Source organism: Agaricus bisporus (genome assembly GCF_000300575.1).
Source record: "Agaricus bisporus var. bisporus H97 unplaced genomic scaffold AGABI2scaffold_3, whole genome shotgun sequence".
Lineage (NCBI taxonomy): Eukaryota > Fungi > Basidiomycota > Agaricomycetes > Agaricales > Agaricaceae > Agaricus > Agaricus bisporus.
Window position 1 is genome coordinate 915 of NW_006267366.1, and position 13,611 is coordinate 14,525.

General features: G+C 48.2%; 3 protein-coding genes across 3 annotated transcripts; 1 reads left to right on the forward strand and 2 right to left on the reverse strand.

The window, feature by feature from the left end:
• Positions 1 to 264: 264 nt before the first annotated feature.
• On the reverse strand, positions 265 to 949 carry AGABI2DRAFT_115827 (hypothetical protein; the record flags this gene model as incomplete). Its single annotated transcript, XM_006458790.1, has 3 exons — positions 265 to 695; positions 755 to 852; positions 912 to 949. The coding sequence occupies 3 exons, from the start codon at positions 947 to 949 to the stop codon at positions 265 to 267; spliced, it is 567 nt and encodes a 188-aa protein (XP_006458853.1).
• A 6,418-nt stretch (positions 950 to 7,367) lies between these two features.
• AGABI2DRAFT_134456 (hypothetical protein) lies at positions 7,368 to 8,306 on the reverse strand. The gene is made up of 7 exons (XM_006458791.1): positions 8,238 to 8,306; positions 8,078 to 8,187; positions 7,994 to 8,030; positions 7,924 to 7,943; positions 7,808 to 7,876; positions 7,565 to 7,757; positions 7,368 to 7,514 (listed from the first exon to the last, which is right to left on the reverse strand). Exons 1-7 carry the CDS (start codon positions 8,284 to 8,286, stop codon positions 7,432 to 7,434), a joined length of 561 nt encoding a protein of 186 aa, XP_006458854.1. The 5' UTR covers positions 8,287 to 8,306; the 3' UTR covers positions 7,368 to 7,431.
• A 112-nt stretch (positions 8,307 to 8,418) lies between these two features.
• On the forward strand, positions 8,419 to 10,659 carry AGABI2DRAFT_217672 (hypothetical protein). Its single transcript, XM_006458792.1, has 5 exons — positions 8,419 to 8,706; positions 8,758 to 8,889; positions 8,940 to 9,079; positions 9,133 to 10,039; positions 10,087 to 10,659. The coding sequence occupies exons 1-5, from the start codon at positions 8,422 to 8,424 to the stop codon at positions 10,462 to 10,464; spliced, it is 1,842 nt and encodes a 613-aa protein (XP_006458855.1). The 5' UTR covers positions 8,419 to 8,421; the 3' UTR covers positions 10,465 to 10,659.
• The last annotated feature ends 2,952 nt before the right edge of the window (positions 10,660 to 13,611 follow it).

Sequence of the window (13,611 nt, forward strand, 5' to 3'; positions counted from 1 at the left end):
ATTAAGGTGCGCGCTTATCTATGTCATATGATAAGATAACTATCTTTAGAATTCACGCGTTCTGTCTTCCCTGGGAAGACAGCGCACCTCGTGCCGGAGCCAGGTGAGTTCTATCTATTCCGGTCCTTCATCCACTCTTTATATTGGTAGTTATTTATGTATTGTACCTCGTTCTTTGGAAGCGAGGCGAGTAGTCTGATCGGCTTGTCAGATGCTCGATGTCCGAGGTCTTGGCCCTTATGACGTATGGCACCTGACGAGTCTTTAAAGACGAAAGGGCAGGCTCGGAGGTCCCCCCTCCCAGCCCTTGTGCCCCGTCGTCGAAACTACTCGCTTCGCTCGTAGTTTCTCCTCCGCCCCTAACCCCCTTCCTTGGACGGCCGCGGCGAGGGTTGAGGTCGTAGCATTCGGTACAGTCCTCGGACAGACCGGGTACTCTCTTGTGAGGGAGTCCACGCTTTCGTTTGGACTGTAGATGAGAGGTTTAGTCCGGGGACGGCCGAGCTTGTGAACAGGACTTGCCGTAGCGGAGTGATTAGCCCCATCATGCAAGGAAGAAGTTGTCAAGGTTGTTGGAGGGAGCAACGGTGATTTCGAGGCACCGTGGGTTAATGACATGCAAGCCGAGGACACCTCGACGTCGCGGTCTGCATTGGATAAGGATGGACAAGCCGAGGACACCTCGATGTCGCCATCTGGAATGGATTGATGATCATGAGGGTTGGGGAAAGAGATGGCAGCGACAGTGACAAACCATCAGTAACACGTTGATGCGTGTCACAACTCAGCTCACCTGAAAGGAGGATCGAGCTGGTTGGGTTGTTGAACTGATGCACCTGGTCCGAATGAGTTCTGTGTGAATCAAAGAACGTCAAATAGGAAGCTACTATTTTTAAATAATGACCACTTACTTGTTGGTGGCCTCGGCAGCAGGGCTTTCGTTCGTCATAGGAGGGACTGACAAGTTGCTTGAGGTCATAACAGTTTTTGCTGCGCATGCAGGCTCTTTGTGGGATCGATGCTGAAGCTGAGCAGGAGACGGCAGTGTGTCTTGGCTAGAGAGATATTTGGTTCTATTTACTCACTCTCACTCTCGGTTGCGCTATCCAACCAATCAAACACGTGGGAACTGATTTCTTATTAGGGCGCTATCCGGATAGCGCTATCTGTCACCTGCACCGCTGGCCCGCCGTATTTTCCCTATTTTCCAACCAACGGTAATAGTTATTTTTAGGATGTGGGAAAATGCGGTGGGAAAGCGAGTATGGTATTGGGAAAAAGCGGGTAAGCCACAAATGGTAACCAAAGTTGAGTGGGAAACCGAGTACAGTATTGGGAAGAGGCGGCTATTCCAGAAGTGGCAACCAGAGTGGAGTGGGAAGTCGAGTACGGTATTGGGAAAAGGCGGGTAAGCCAGGAAAGGCAAGCCCCACAGAGTGGGAATCTGAGTATGAGATTAGGAAGGTGCGGATCAAGGGTCCATGTCCCTATCCGGGCATAGTTACCGTGAAAGGCAGGCAAGATCAAGGCACGAGCATGGGGCATGCTCGCTGGGTAAGGTTATTAGGGTTTTAAGGTCGTAGCACTGCTGTTGCACGATTCGCACACATTTTTCTCGGTGGAAAAATTACTAATCAAAGATTATATAATACACGCTATCCGGATAGTGGTATCTTGCCACCAGCACCACAGGCCGGCCACAGTATTCCACATTCATCGATTCGGGATGTTCCGATCAAATTCCCATCATGTGATCCGGGAATCTGCTGGATAAAGTTTGGGAATCAGGATGGATGGAACGGCAATCCCAAACACTCGTGCGTCGCATTCCTTTTTGTGCGTTGTTGTCCTTGTTTCTTATATTCTCCCTCTAGTGCGTGACATACCCTTATTAATCCTGGACTCCATTTGAGCGCAACCCAGGGCCACTGACTCCTCGTCCGCTGGTGGATTCTCTGATTCTCTGTCAGGATTCGACTGTCACCGCGATCGTGCAGGCCATCATCACATAGTTTTTATTTTTCCTCCCTCACATACCCTCTGATCAAGTTTACCCCGCGTATAACGACGAGCACGTCGCTACCAGTGAAATTACCCTTCAAAATGAGATGTACTTCTTCCTCTTCGACTCCATGCGATTCCAAGGAACGGTGCCAGCACCCCCGAAAGCGGTGGCAAGGAAAATTAGAGATTGAGTTGAAGCAGCCCATCCAGTCGAGTGTAGAAGCAGAACGTTGCTCGGGTGCGTTGTTGTTACAATCATACGTCCCTCTTCCTCTGACTCGCGCGCTCAAGGCGAGCAATTCTTTCGGTCTTCAAAGTTACATCGCTTACAAACTCCCAATTCTGGGACGACGACCCATTGTCGGTCTACAAGATTCAATCCGGCCACACTGCTCGCACGGTCAAGGGACAAGACGCCTTCGACCTCCATTCATGATAATTTCACACAGCTAAATTGCCATTGCTGGAATCAACCCTTTTGCTGATCTCGGCGTCAATCCCAATATGGTGAGCCATCCGTTTGTACTACACGACTATCCATTCTCAATACCCTCGATAGATGACTTCGTTATTCAACGATCCGCGGGTTCTTGCCTCCGCAATGTCCAACCCCACAGTCATTGACCAAGTCATTGCTATGAACACTCAAATGGTACCCCAGATTCGACAAATGTTCCAAAGCGAAGAATTTCAACGTATGATTTGCATTTATGTGTCACATATCCTTTGTTAGCATCGAGTTGACTCGATGATTCGATCCAACCACGAGCAATTACGCGGGTGGTTTCTTTGATGTATCAGATGCAAGACAGATCCGGCGGTCCATTTGGCGACCCTTTCGCTCCTCCGTCGGGTTTCCTTCCCCACCAGGTCAAAACACTTCTACGCCCTCGTAAATGACACCATCGACAAATATTCCGTCATGTCGACAACGCAGGCTCCGCTTTCTGGAACAACAAATCCTACCTCGGCCCGCTGCTGGAGGTGCGACGCCCAACCCTTTCAATCCTTTCGGGTTTAGATCCTATGCTTTTCGGCGATGATTTGGCGATGGGGCTGGAGGTGCAAGTGGTGCAGGTTTGGATGTCTAGGTGGTTTTTGGTGCACCGGCGCCACTTGCATATACACGGCCGCCTGAAGAACGATTTCAAGTTCAATACCAGGTGAGTTCTTTTCTGCAATCTGATACTGTAACCCCGCCTTATAGATTTCCATGATTCTTTTATTAGCAATTGTAAGATATGGGTTTCATGAATGCATGGCATAATATTAGGGCATTGATGGCGATGGGACATTCGGTCATTGAGTATATTTCAAGTGCTGGTGGGCTGTAAAACGTCGAATGTTAGAATTTAATGTATAAGCCTTCCTAAGATGTCTGCAGCTTTCTGACTAACGTTGAGAGGCTGAGCTAACGGAAACAACTTTACCTTAGCAAAGCGAGAGCACGCGGCCAACCAATGTTACTTAATTGACTCGGCAATGCGCGGCAGTGCCGAGCGGAGACACGGTTGACTTTGTTCACCCACCATGTCAGACGCTTTCATAACCGTCAGGTACGCCATCGTCGACCAATCACACAATACTGTCGTTGGTGTCGATAGTATCGATGTCAGCGAGACTCTCACTATCGGCGATTTCAAGAAAAGGATTCTAGAAGAACAAGGTTATCGCGACGTCAAGCCCGCACTTACCAATGTATATCGGTCCGAGTCCTTGAACGCGACTGCTGAACCGGATGATGATTTCCAAGAAAAGGTCTCGGCACTCCTGAACAAAAGCAAGCCATTGGCGTTCACGAAAAAAATTAGAGATTGTGGCATTGGGGCAGAAGAGATCCTGTTTGTTAAGCTACCTTGTATGCTTTTTCTTTACTTTTCCATCCTTCCCCTCTAACCTTTAACAACTTTATCTCAGGGCGGGATGTATCGTACTGCCTCGTCGACCAGTTACATCAATTCGTAGCTCTTGTCGAAAGTATCAGAGTCAGCGAGGCCCTGACTATAGCCACGCTGATGGAAATGGTCATGGAAAAAGGCGGTTATCAGGTCGAACTCAAATTCCTCAATGTATACCGGTCACACATCATCTCGACTGATGATCAGGAGGACGACTTCCAAGCGACTGTCTCAGCCTTCCTGAACAAAAGCAAGCCACTGCGGAACTCGAAGACAATTCAAGCTCTTAACATTGGGAAAGAGGAGATCCTGTTTGTCGTGCTTCCTTGTATGCTTTTTCTTTACTTTTCCATTCTTCCCCTCTAACCTTTAACAACTTTATCTCAGGGCGGGATGTATCGTACTGCCTCGTCGACCAGTTACATCAAATCGTAGCTCTTGTCGAAAGTATCAGAGTCAGCGAGGCCCTGACTATAGCCACGCTGATGGAAAAGGTCATGGAAAAAGGCGGTTATCAGGTCGAACTCAAATTCCTCAATGTATACCGGTCACACATCATCTCGACTGTCGAAGTGGAGGACGACTTTCAAGCGAATGTCTCAGCCTTCCTGAACAAAAGCAAGCCACTGGTGTTCACGAAAAAAATTAGAGATTGTGGCATTGGGGCAGAAGAGATCCTGTTTGTTAAGCTACCTTGTATGCTTTTTCTTTACTTTTCCATTCTTCCCCTCTAACCTTTAACAACTTTATCTCAGGGCGGGATGTATCGTACTGCCTCGTCGACCAGTTACATCAAATCGTAGCTCTTGTCGAAAGTATCAGAGTCAGCGAGGCCCTGACTATAGCCACGCTGATGGAAAAGGTCATGGAAAAAGGCGGTTATCAGGTCGATCTCAAACTCCTCAACGTATACCAGTCACGCATCATCTCGACTGATGATCAGGAGGACGACTTCCAAGCGACTGTCTCAGCCTTCCTGAACAAAAGCAAGCCACTGCGGAACTCGAAGACAATTCAAGCTCTTAACATTGGGAAAGAGGAGATCCTGTTTGTCGTGCTTCCTTGTACGCTTTTTCTTCTTTTAATCCTTCCCCTATTATCCTCTTTGACTCTTTCTCGCAGGGATACAACCTGTGGATGTATGGTATCGCCTTGTAGACCACGAGAACAATTTCAAAGGAGTTTTTGACAAAGTGTCGGCAGCAACTGTCTTGGACTTGATTCGATGTGTCAAGAACATCAGATTGAACGACCTTCAACATGTTGACGTTCAAAGCCTTGTGGTATGGAGTCACAAGCCACACTTCCGTACGAATACAAAGCCCGAGTCTATCAGGAATATTGACTTCAACGATGATGCCAATGTCACCAAGCTCGAGGGTGAAACAATTGGAAGTCTTGGCCTCGGGGATATGGACATGTTGATCGTGCAGTTCCCCGGTGCGTTATCATCCCGGTCCCAATGGTACCCCAAATCTAACAGTTATTGCGATAGCCCAGCCCCACCAACCTTTGGACATGCCTATTCCAGATGCACATCCCCCGGAGAAGTTATTGAATATACGCGAGCAACATCTAAAAGCGAACCTCAAGCCTTCAGAAATGAAAATCGAGACTCTGCAAGAGGTGCAGCAAGTTACCAACTCTCTTCGCATTCTATGCAACCGCCCCACCGATCTCGCACCCACGATACCTGTCACACTACTTCATCCCATTCTGAACGTATTTAATGGCGACTGTCAAAGCTATACTCCACGAACAGAGGATTACCGCTTTGCGCAAGAGCTCTCGACTTTGTCACGCTTTTACTCCCGCGAGTCAGAACGTCAAGTCGCCTTCATGGACGCTTGCAGCAAGTACGGTTTGAACATCGAGGGTCAGTCAGTCGCTGGGACTGGCTACGCCACCGACGGCAGTATAGTCCATAACCAGTGGCCTTGTCTCATCGTTGAGTTCAAGAATGAAATCGGTTCCACAGGGGCAGAAGCGGTGTTCCAAGCGGCGGCGTATTACCGGGCCTACATGCAGCGGAATAAGAGTCGGTTAAATATGAAATTTACTTTCCCCTGCATTGGTTTGTACATGATTGGTAAGTTTACAGTCGACTTTGGTCAATAAAAATCTCTGATCGGACGGGCGCTTTAGGTCCCTTGATGGGGTTCTTTGGGATGGTATACACAACATTCGTTAACCTGCAGATGCTAGGGCAGCCAGTGCGCCTGGACTACCACAAGACGGGAGATGACCAATGGACATCTCTTGCCCGGCACCTTGGAGCACTCCGGGAAGCGATTAAGAAGTTGAAGGCACTGTATAGCGAGGAATCAGAAATGATGACACAAGTTCAGATGACGTCGATGGATGCGATATTCTATCCTGCGTATTGTGAATTTGATCAGTTTGACCAAGTCAAAAGTGTGGAGTATACGTCCCAGCCGTTCGACGGAAAGCTAGTATTCCATGGGAAATGCGATGGGAAGGAGGTAGTGACCAAATTTGTGAAGCGGTATTCACTGGAACTCCACAATCTCTGCCAACAGAATGGATGGGCGCCTCGAATACTTGGATCACGGGACCTGCAAGGAGGGTGGACAATGGTGGTTATGGAACGACTGGATGAATCATGGAAAATGGCTTGTGGGTACGATAAAACAGAGAAGCTATGCGCGGAGATCCGGAAAGTGCTGGTTGTAATTCATCAATATAACTATGTGCATGGAGATGTACGTGACGTGAACATTATGGTGAAGGAAGAGGGTGAACGTCAATTGATCAAGTTGGTGGATTTTGATTGGGGAGGTAAAATTGGAGAGACGCGATATCCTAGGAATGTGGGAGACTGCCGACTTGTGCGGAGACCAGCTGGAGTATGTGACGGGGAGTTGGTTTTGGCGGACCATGACATGCACATGCTTGACTATATGTTCCAAGATATTGTGCTTTGTGACTCTCCCTGGTGGACGAAGAAAGTAGAATATATGTAGACAGGTTGTGAATTCTTGACAGACTCCGAATGCGATCGCGAGTGGCTCGATTAAGTTTTTTTCCGATGATGCCGACCAGAGAATAATGGCGAGCCTACTCACCTGTATCCGTGGCGTGTTAGCTACGAACTGATCGAACGTGGAGAAAATTCGGTAGACGACGTGAAATGGATTCATTCGATATAGATACTGCCAGCGTGTTTCTTTCTTATCTGAGATGATGACTCGACGTAGCGCCGCGGCCTTCTAAGATTACTTGCGTTTCCTTCAAACGCTTCAGTGTTCGCCCCAGTCTTGAGCCTTATCCTCCCCCTTATACATGTCATTCAAGTTGAGAGATGTGTCGTTGACTATCTCGCGAAGAGTTCACGAGGAATAACCGAGCGGCTTCGATTCCGCTTCACGTCGAGGGTGTTCAGTGTGTCAAGATATTCTGATTCTTCATTAGCATCTCCTTTACGGGTCTCATGTTGGTCTGACGAGACAATAAACAATTAAAGGATATATTCCAGGAGTATAGATAGACATTAATGGAGAGGGAGAGACTACTCCTCCTTTTTAGCTCCAACGCGTTTCTCGGCTTCAGAGATAGAAGCGGCGTCAGTCTTGGGACCAGCAGCAGCAGCGCCTAAAGAGTGGGGTTTAGAGTTAACACTGAGAAAGGGACGAGGAGCGCACCCATGATGCCCGAAGATGTAAACGGACGCTTGAGGTCACCGGTGGCGGGCTTGCCGAGCAAGTGGATAGCGACGGGCTTGGCATCGTAAATACCCTTGACACCCATAAGAGCTTGAACAAAGAGGGGCTGGGTGAACTTGAAATAGCCATGCATGACGGCCATCATGGCGATGCCCATATAAGCGGATCGAAGCTAGGGAACGAGTTGAAGACCTTAATGGACGGTAGAAGAGGAGAACTGACGAGTTTAGAGACTTCTGCGAGGTCATAATCACGGACAGTGGTGGTGACGAGTTTACCGGGTTCCTGAGACTGGTGGGGCGTTAGAGACGAGCATGATCGACGTGTGGGGTGCGCACCATTGGGGCAGCAGCCTCGACTAGACGCGAGTCAGTTCACGGAAAATAGATGTTCCACGAAAAAACATACCGTATTTGAGGACAGTCTGGTCGTTTTTGCGTTTTATCTGTGGCCGAGTGAGAGAGAGACGTGTGTATTGACGAAGAGACATACGGCAAGCGACACGTAGTAGTAGGTGGCGAGGATGATGACCTGAGCAGTAATGTAACCAATCCTGACGTAGCCGAGGACGACGGGGTCTTCAAAAGGGATTTTACGGGCCACTAGACAGAGTCAGCGAGTGCAACGGTGACGACGACGACGACGAGCTTACTCTGCATGGCGACGAGAGAGACGACGAGATTCTGGACGGCGGAGTTCATGCTGGCTGGGTGGTGGAGCGTGACAGCGCAACAGCAAAAAGTGAGTTGGCTTTGTGTGTGTGTGTGCGTGTTATGCTACGGCGTTGATGACATCACTGATATATAGCGGGGGCAGAGTCTTGTTTGACTCCAAGCATGGCTCACTCGCTTTCCAGGCCCAACTCCCGCCTCAGCGGCAATGGCTCGCAAAAGTCGCGGTCGCTCGTGAAGCGCAGCATCGAAGTCCACGACCTCAACGCCGCCGACCTTCTCATTGAGCGCTTCACTGCCTGGAAAATCATCGTCAAGCAGCTCATCTCTTACTTTGAGGGCTATGCCATCATCCAGAACTCCGCCTCCAGGGAGATGGTCAAGCTCTCCGCCATCATCCAGGTTCCCTTTCGCTCAGGCAATCAGTTCCTCGGCGAAGGCGGTCTCCAGGTACGAGCGATGCACCTCTCGTCTAGCTCACCTATTCACATCTCCTCTTAGGACGTCTTTTACGATATCCGGGACAAATCCAAGCTGATCTCGGACCAGCACGCGGACCTTGGCCGCACCATCAACAGTGCCATCGTTCTTCACCTCCAAAAGCTCTTGGTCGAGATCAAAGCTCATTTAGAGGTACATAGCCGCTCTTGCGATTCAAGCCACTCCCCCTAATTTTGTCTCAGAATATCCAAAACGACACCGCAAAGCTCGCTTTGAATGTCACCAAGGAGCGCGAAACGTCTGCCAAACTCATCGGCGAACTTGCCAACGACATCTCCGTCTTTAGAAACACGCCCATGTCCATCACGGCCAAGAGGGATCCGTACGTCATCTGTCTTGTTCCCTTCTCCTGTTCGAGGCTCACTAGTATTATAGGTATATCGCTAATCAGCGTGTCTTGCCCCAGCTTCAGAAGCAAGTCGTCGAGGAAAACCTCCTCCAAAAATCCGTCATTGTCATGCAGCAACAAAGTGCTCATTTCGAGGAGGGAATTGTCCGCGCTATCAAATCCGCGTGGCAGACATTTGACGAGTGGCAATCTCGTACCGCAGGCTCCATCCAAGACATGTTCCACTCGGTTTCTTCGCACCTTACCCAGCTTCCCCCTGAACGCGAATGGATCTCTTTTGCCGCCCGCTCCAACCACCTCCTTGATCCTGAGACTCCTCTCCGTGATCCATCCTACATTCATTATCCCAACAAGACTGATCCTAGCGTTTTCGCCGTCCATACTGGAATCCTGGATCGCAAGAAGAGGTACTCTCGTGGTTATCAAGAGTCCTACTTCGTCCTTACTGCCGCGGGCTTCCTTCACGCATTCGCAGACTCCGATCCGTCTCATCCTTCTGGTCGCGGTCTCTCGCCTATCTTTTCGCTTTTCCTCCCTCATTGCACTCTCGGTCCTCCCTCGGCTGCCAATTCCAAGGCTCATAGGTTCCACATTGAAGGCAGGACCGATGGTACCGGGACAAACAAAGGCGGCAGTTTCCGTAAGATGTTCGGCAGAGACAGTACTCCTGCCTGGACCTTCCGTACCCGGAGCAGGGAAGAGATGATGGAGTGGTGGAATGACATGCGTATGCTTTGCGCTCGCTATCTTGTCGCCAGTGAACAAGTTGAGCGCGATGGGCCTGTTGAAACGGCTGTTCGCGCTGTTGGCTATCACACCGATGAGGAGAGGGACGATAGTAGTGATAATGAAGTCTTCGATGAAGGCTATCATGAAGGCCCAAGGCCGCTGGGTCACACATCCGCCAAGGGTCTCCCGACTATTGAATCTACAGTACGTTGTCATTGTCCATCCATATCTTCTTTTCTGATCTAAAATAGGGGAAACACCATCGGACCGAAATCCCTCCCCCCTTTTTCGAAAGTGATGGTGTCGTAATGGATGACACGGCACACCTTGCGCATCAGAATACAAGCTCATCTCACGTTCGGGCTACCGGTTATGTACCCGACGAGCTGCGTCATGATTCTGACCTCGCTGAGCACGAGATCCAAGGTGGCTACTATGCACACCCCGTCGCATCCACGGCAAAGGAGGCCCCTTACGAGGCGGGGCAGGACGCGCACCGCGCTCGCCGTTTGTCCAGTCCTCGGAGTAGTCCCATTCCACGTTCCCATCGAGATTCTCACTTGACCGGATCCGCGCACCAGAACATCACTCATAACGATGAGCCTTCTTATACTGGGGAACACTTGTAAAATGTGTAATCAGTGAAGCGCAAGCTTTCTTCCTTGTTTTCTTTGTAATCTTTGTAAGTAATAATCTAATAATGGTCGGGTTGCTTGTAATTCTATCATACTCTTCGTTTAGTTTAATAATACTACCTGTATTTCTCCCCTGTGTCCGTCAAGTACAGTAATTGCCTTGTAATAATAATGAGTCCGAGTCCTGCACCGAATAATATAATGAACGCTCTTTGCGAACTTCGAGAAGACAAGTCATTGTGGTGGCGTTGGAAGCCAAAATCATAAATGACTGAGCGAGAACAATAAGAGCTCTCGGATATCAAGAACGTGGCGAATGCGAAGCCACATGTCAGATAGCCGAAGTCGGTACCAGACGTCGGAAAGAGTCATTAAAGAAATGGAGCCAGGTTGTATGAGTAGCCACCACCGCTGTGTTCGCTTCGCAGAAGCTAGTGAATGGACCAACAAGGAAAAGTAGTGAAAGGAAAATTGGCGTGCCTCGTGTTTTTGTACCCGTCTTTAATGATCTTTTTGGGTGTTTGATTTTTCATTTCATTCACACTGCGATCCTGTTGTACATGTACATTATGAAAAGGGCTCAATCATCTTTCATTAATATAGCCGATTCATGACTCTTCAAAAAGAAATGCAATAAAGCCCGAGCCAGAGTAGTTTTCCCTATAGCTTCCGTTGAACAATTACCGCGAACATCGAGCCAGTTATGCTTCAAAGTAATATAAGGGTACAGGGCATACCATTTGTTACTAAAAGTCGAACGAGCGAGAAGTTTGCACTAGCCCGGGGTGACGTGAGATTCAGTGCTTCGACGCTCCGCCACAAGTGGACCAGGAAACTGGATTTGAAGCCTCATGGTATTACAAGAATTTAATTTCGAGCAAAGGTGGGCCGCTGGTCCCCAGGAATCACGTTCTAGTCTTTAGGACGGGAACGTCAAATTTAGATCATTGTCCTAAGGAATTTTGAGAACGTAACTACACCCCGTTTTTCCCAAATTGAGGGCCCTTTCATCTCGCTTCATATTTACCGCCACCCGCAAAAAGTGAGCGTTCACATCACCTTCTTGAGTAAAAATGGAACCATGCTTATATCCGATGGGAGAGACACAACTACCATTGTAACATGTAACAGCGTCAAGAGAGCACTTGAGTGTAGTGGATTAAGGATAAAACTACACCTCTCTGTTGTCCCAGAGACGAAGTTCATTTCGCCACCTCTACTATAAGGATTATTTATATATGGGAAAACAATAGGAATCAAACGGAAATAAACATATGGGAACTTGTCAACGCCGAAATTCAAGACAGCAACCCAGTGACGCCCCCACTACACTCTCGTACTCTTAATGAATTTTCGTAACCCGCTGCATCGGAAATTAACTAACCGTTGAGTAGTCTTGCTTTCAAAATGATCATTTCTCTCCTCAGTACCACGGTGATAACAATCAGGATCGAGTTATCAATGGCCTTTTTAGTTTTGACAAGCACAATGATGAAGCATCATAATGGATGCCCTCGAATTTTTTTTTATGACAGGCAGTATGCAAGAAACCCTCATTGTTCAATAGCGACAGGACTCGAGTGAACGTCAAAATACCCACACGGCGTTTTTGCCAAGGCCTTTTTCTTAGTTTTCGAGTTAATTGAGATTCTTTAACATACTATCGGGTCGCTACAGAAACTGTAGGAGATTTTTGAAGATGATCGATTTTGAATAGTACGACATCCAAGTGGTCAGGAGTTCGTCGATACATTTTATGTGCATATGTTGTAATCTCATTGACAGTTTACGACATCGCCCACAATTTAAGCTCAGAGGCGCTGAGTCGATAACCACTGGCGAGTCGCCAGTGGCGACCACAACAAGAGGTACAACACTGGTAGTACCTAATGTTTCAATGGCAACAAGTAATGTTTCACGTACTTATGAGCATAAGAACACCGCCCAGGTATTAACATTGGGATTTTTGGGATCTTCGAGGTGCGTTTCCTTGAACTACCCAAACGGCTAGACCGGAGGATGAGGGACCAGACTATCTATAGGGTCAAATCCGATATGAATGTGGGAATCTCCTGAAGGAATGAGAGAACTTTGGAAACACATGAAAACAAATGATGACGAATGGTAAATGAATCTGGCATGTGGTGCTTCGGTAGGAGCTTCCGGAGAACGCTGAACGGTCGGGTGGATTCAAATAACAACAGATCGTTGTTTCTCTCAGTTGCCATCGCGTCTTCCACGAATGGTAGGCCATGCCGCACTGGTTTTGGGGTCAGCTGAAGGTGGGCGTCAGCTTCATGTTAAACTGGTCAGACAACCGGTCACACGGGTCCTTGACGCATTCCTTTCGTATTTCCTAAAGTCGTTCGGCCAGCGTGGGTGGCTTCTAGATTAAATGCAACATCATCAGATGCCAGAAGGCGAGGTACACTATCTCCACGCGTACGTTGTGAGCCTCATGATATTGGGACCCACAAAATCCCCTTTCCACGCCAAAAATAGAGCTATCTAGGCGACTTGTTGTGAATGTGCGTTGTTAGAATTTCTCAGAATAAAGCGCAACATGAACTCAATGATGTGCAGCGGAATATTATTTGAGCCTGAAGGCCCATCATTCAAGTACTACGCAGGTTGAAACGGAGGTGTTTTTGTGTACCTTGAAAGTAAAAAGAGAAAAAGGGGCCAATAAAAATGGGGTGCGAGTAGCCACCGTCTTGCCGTCCATAATTTGTACTATGTGTTTTCGTTCATTGACTTAGGGATTTATCAGTATATTATCTACTCCCGTATATCTCGTGGTACGACTTATTGAACGCTGCACCTTGGCCCTGATCAACACGATGCACAATCATTACCATCTGGGACTCATGATCAGACGATTTCTTTCCCTATATAATAATTTGGTCAGACATGCTCGAGCCAAGCAATTGTCGTTGAATGATCATAAAATCAGTGCCCGCGGACGGCTTTCATCTTCAACGCCAATTTAATCCCACTTCGTTTTCGTAATTCCCGAGAAAATAAGTAGGGACAGATATATGGCTGAGGAAATCATCGTCCAAAAGGGACAGCGATTGAAGAGGGATTAGGCCGCGGCTGCGTGAAAATACAAGATCGGATAAATTTATCATGTTGACCGAT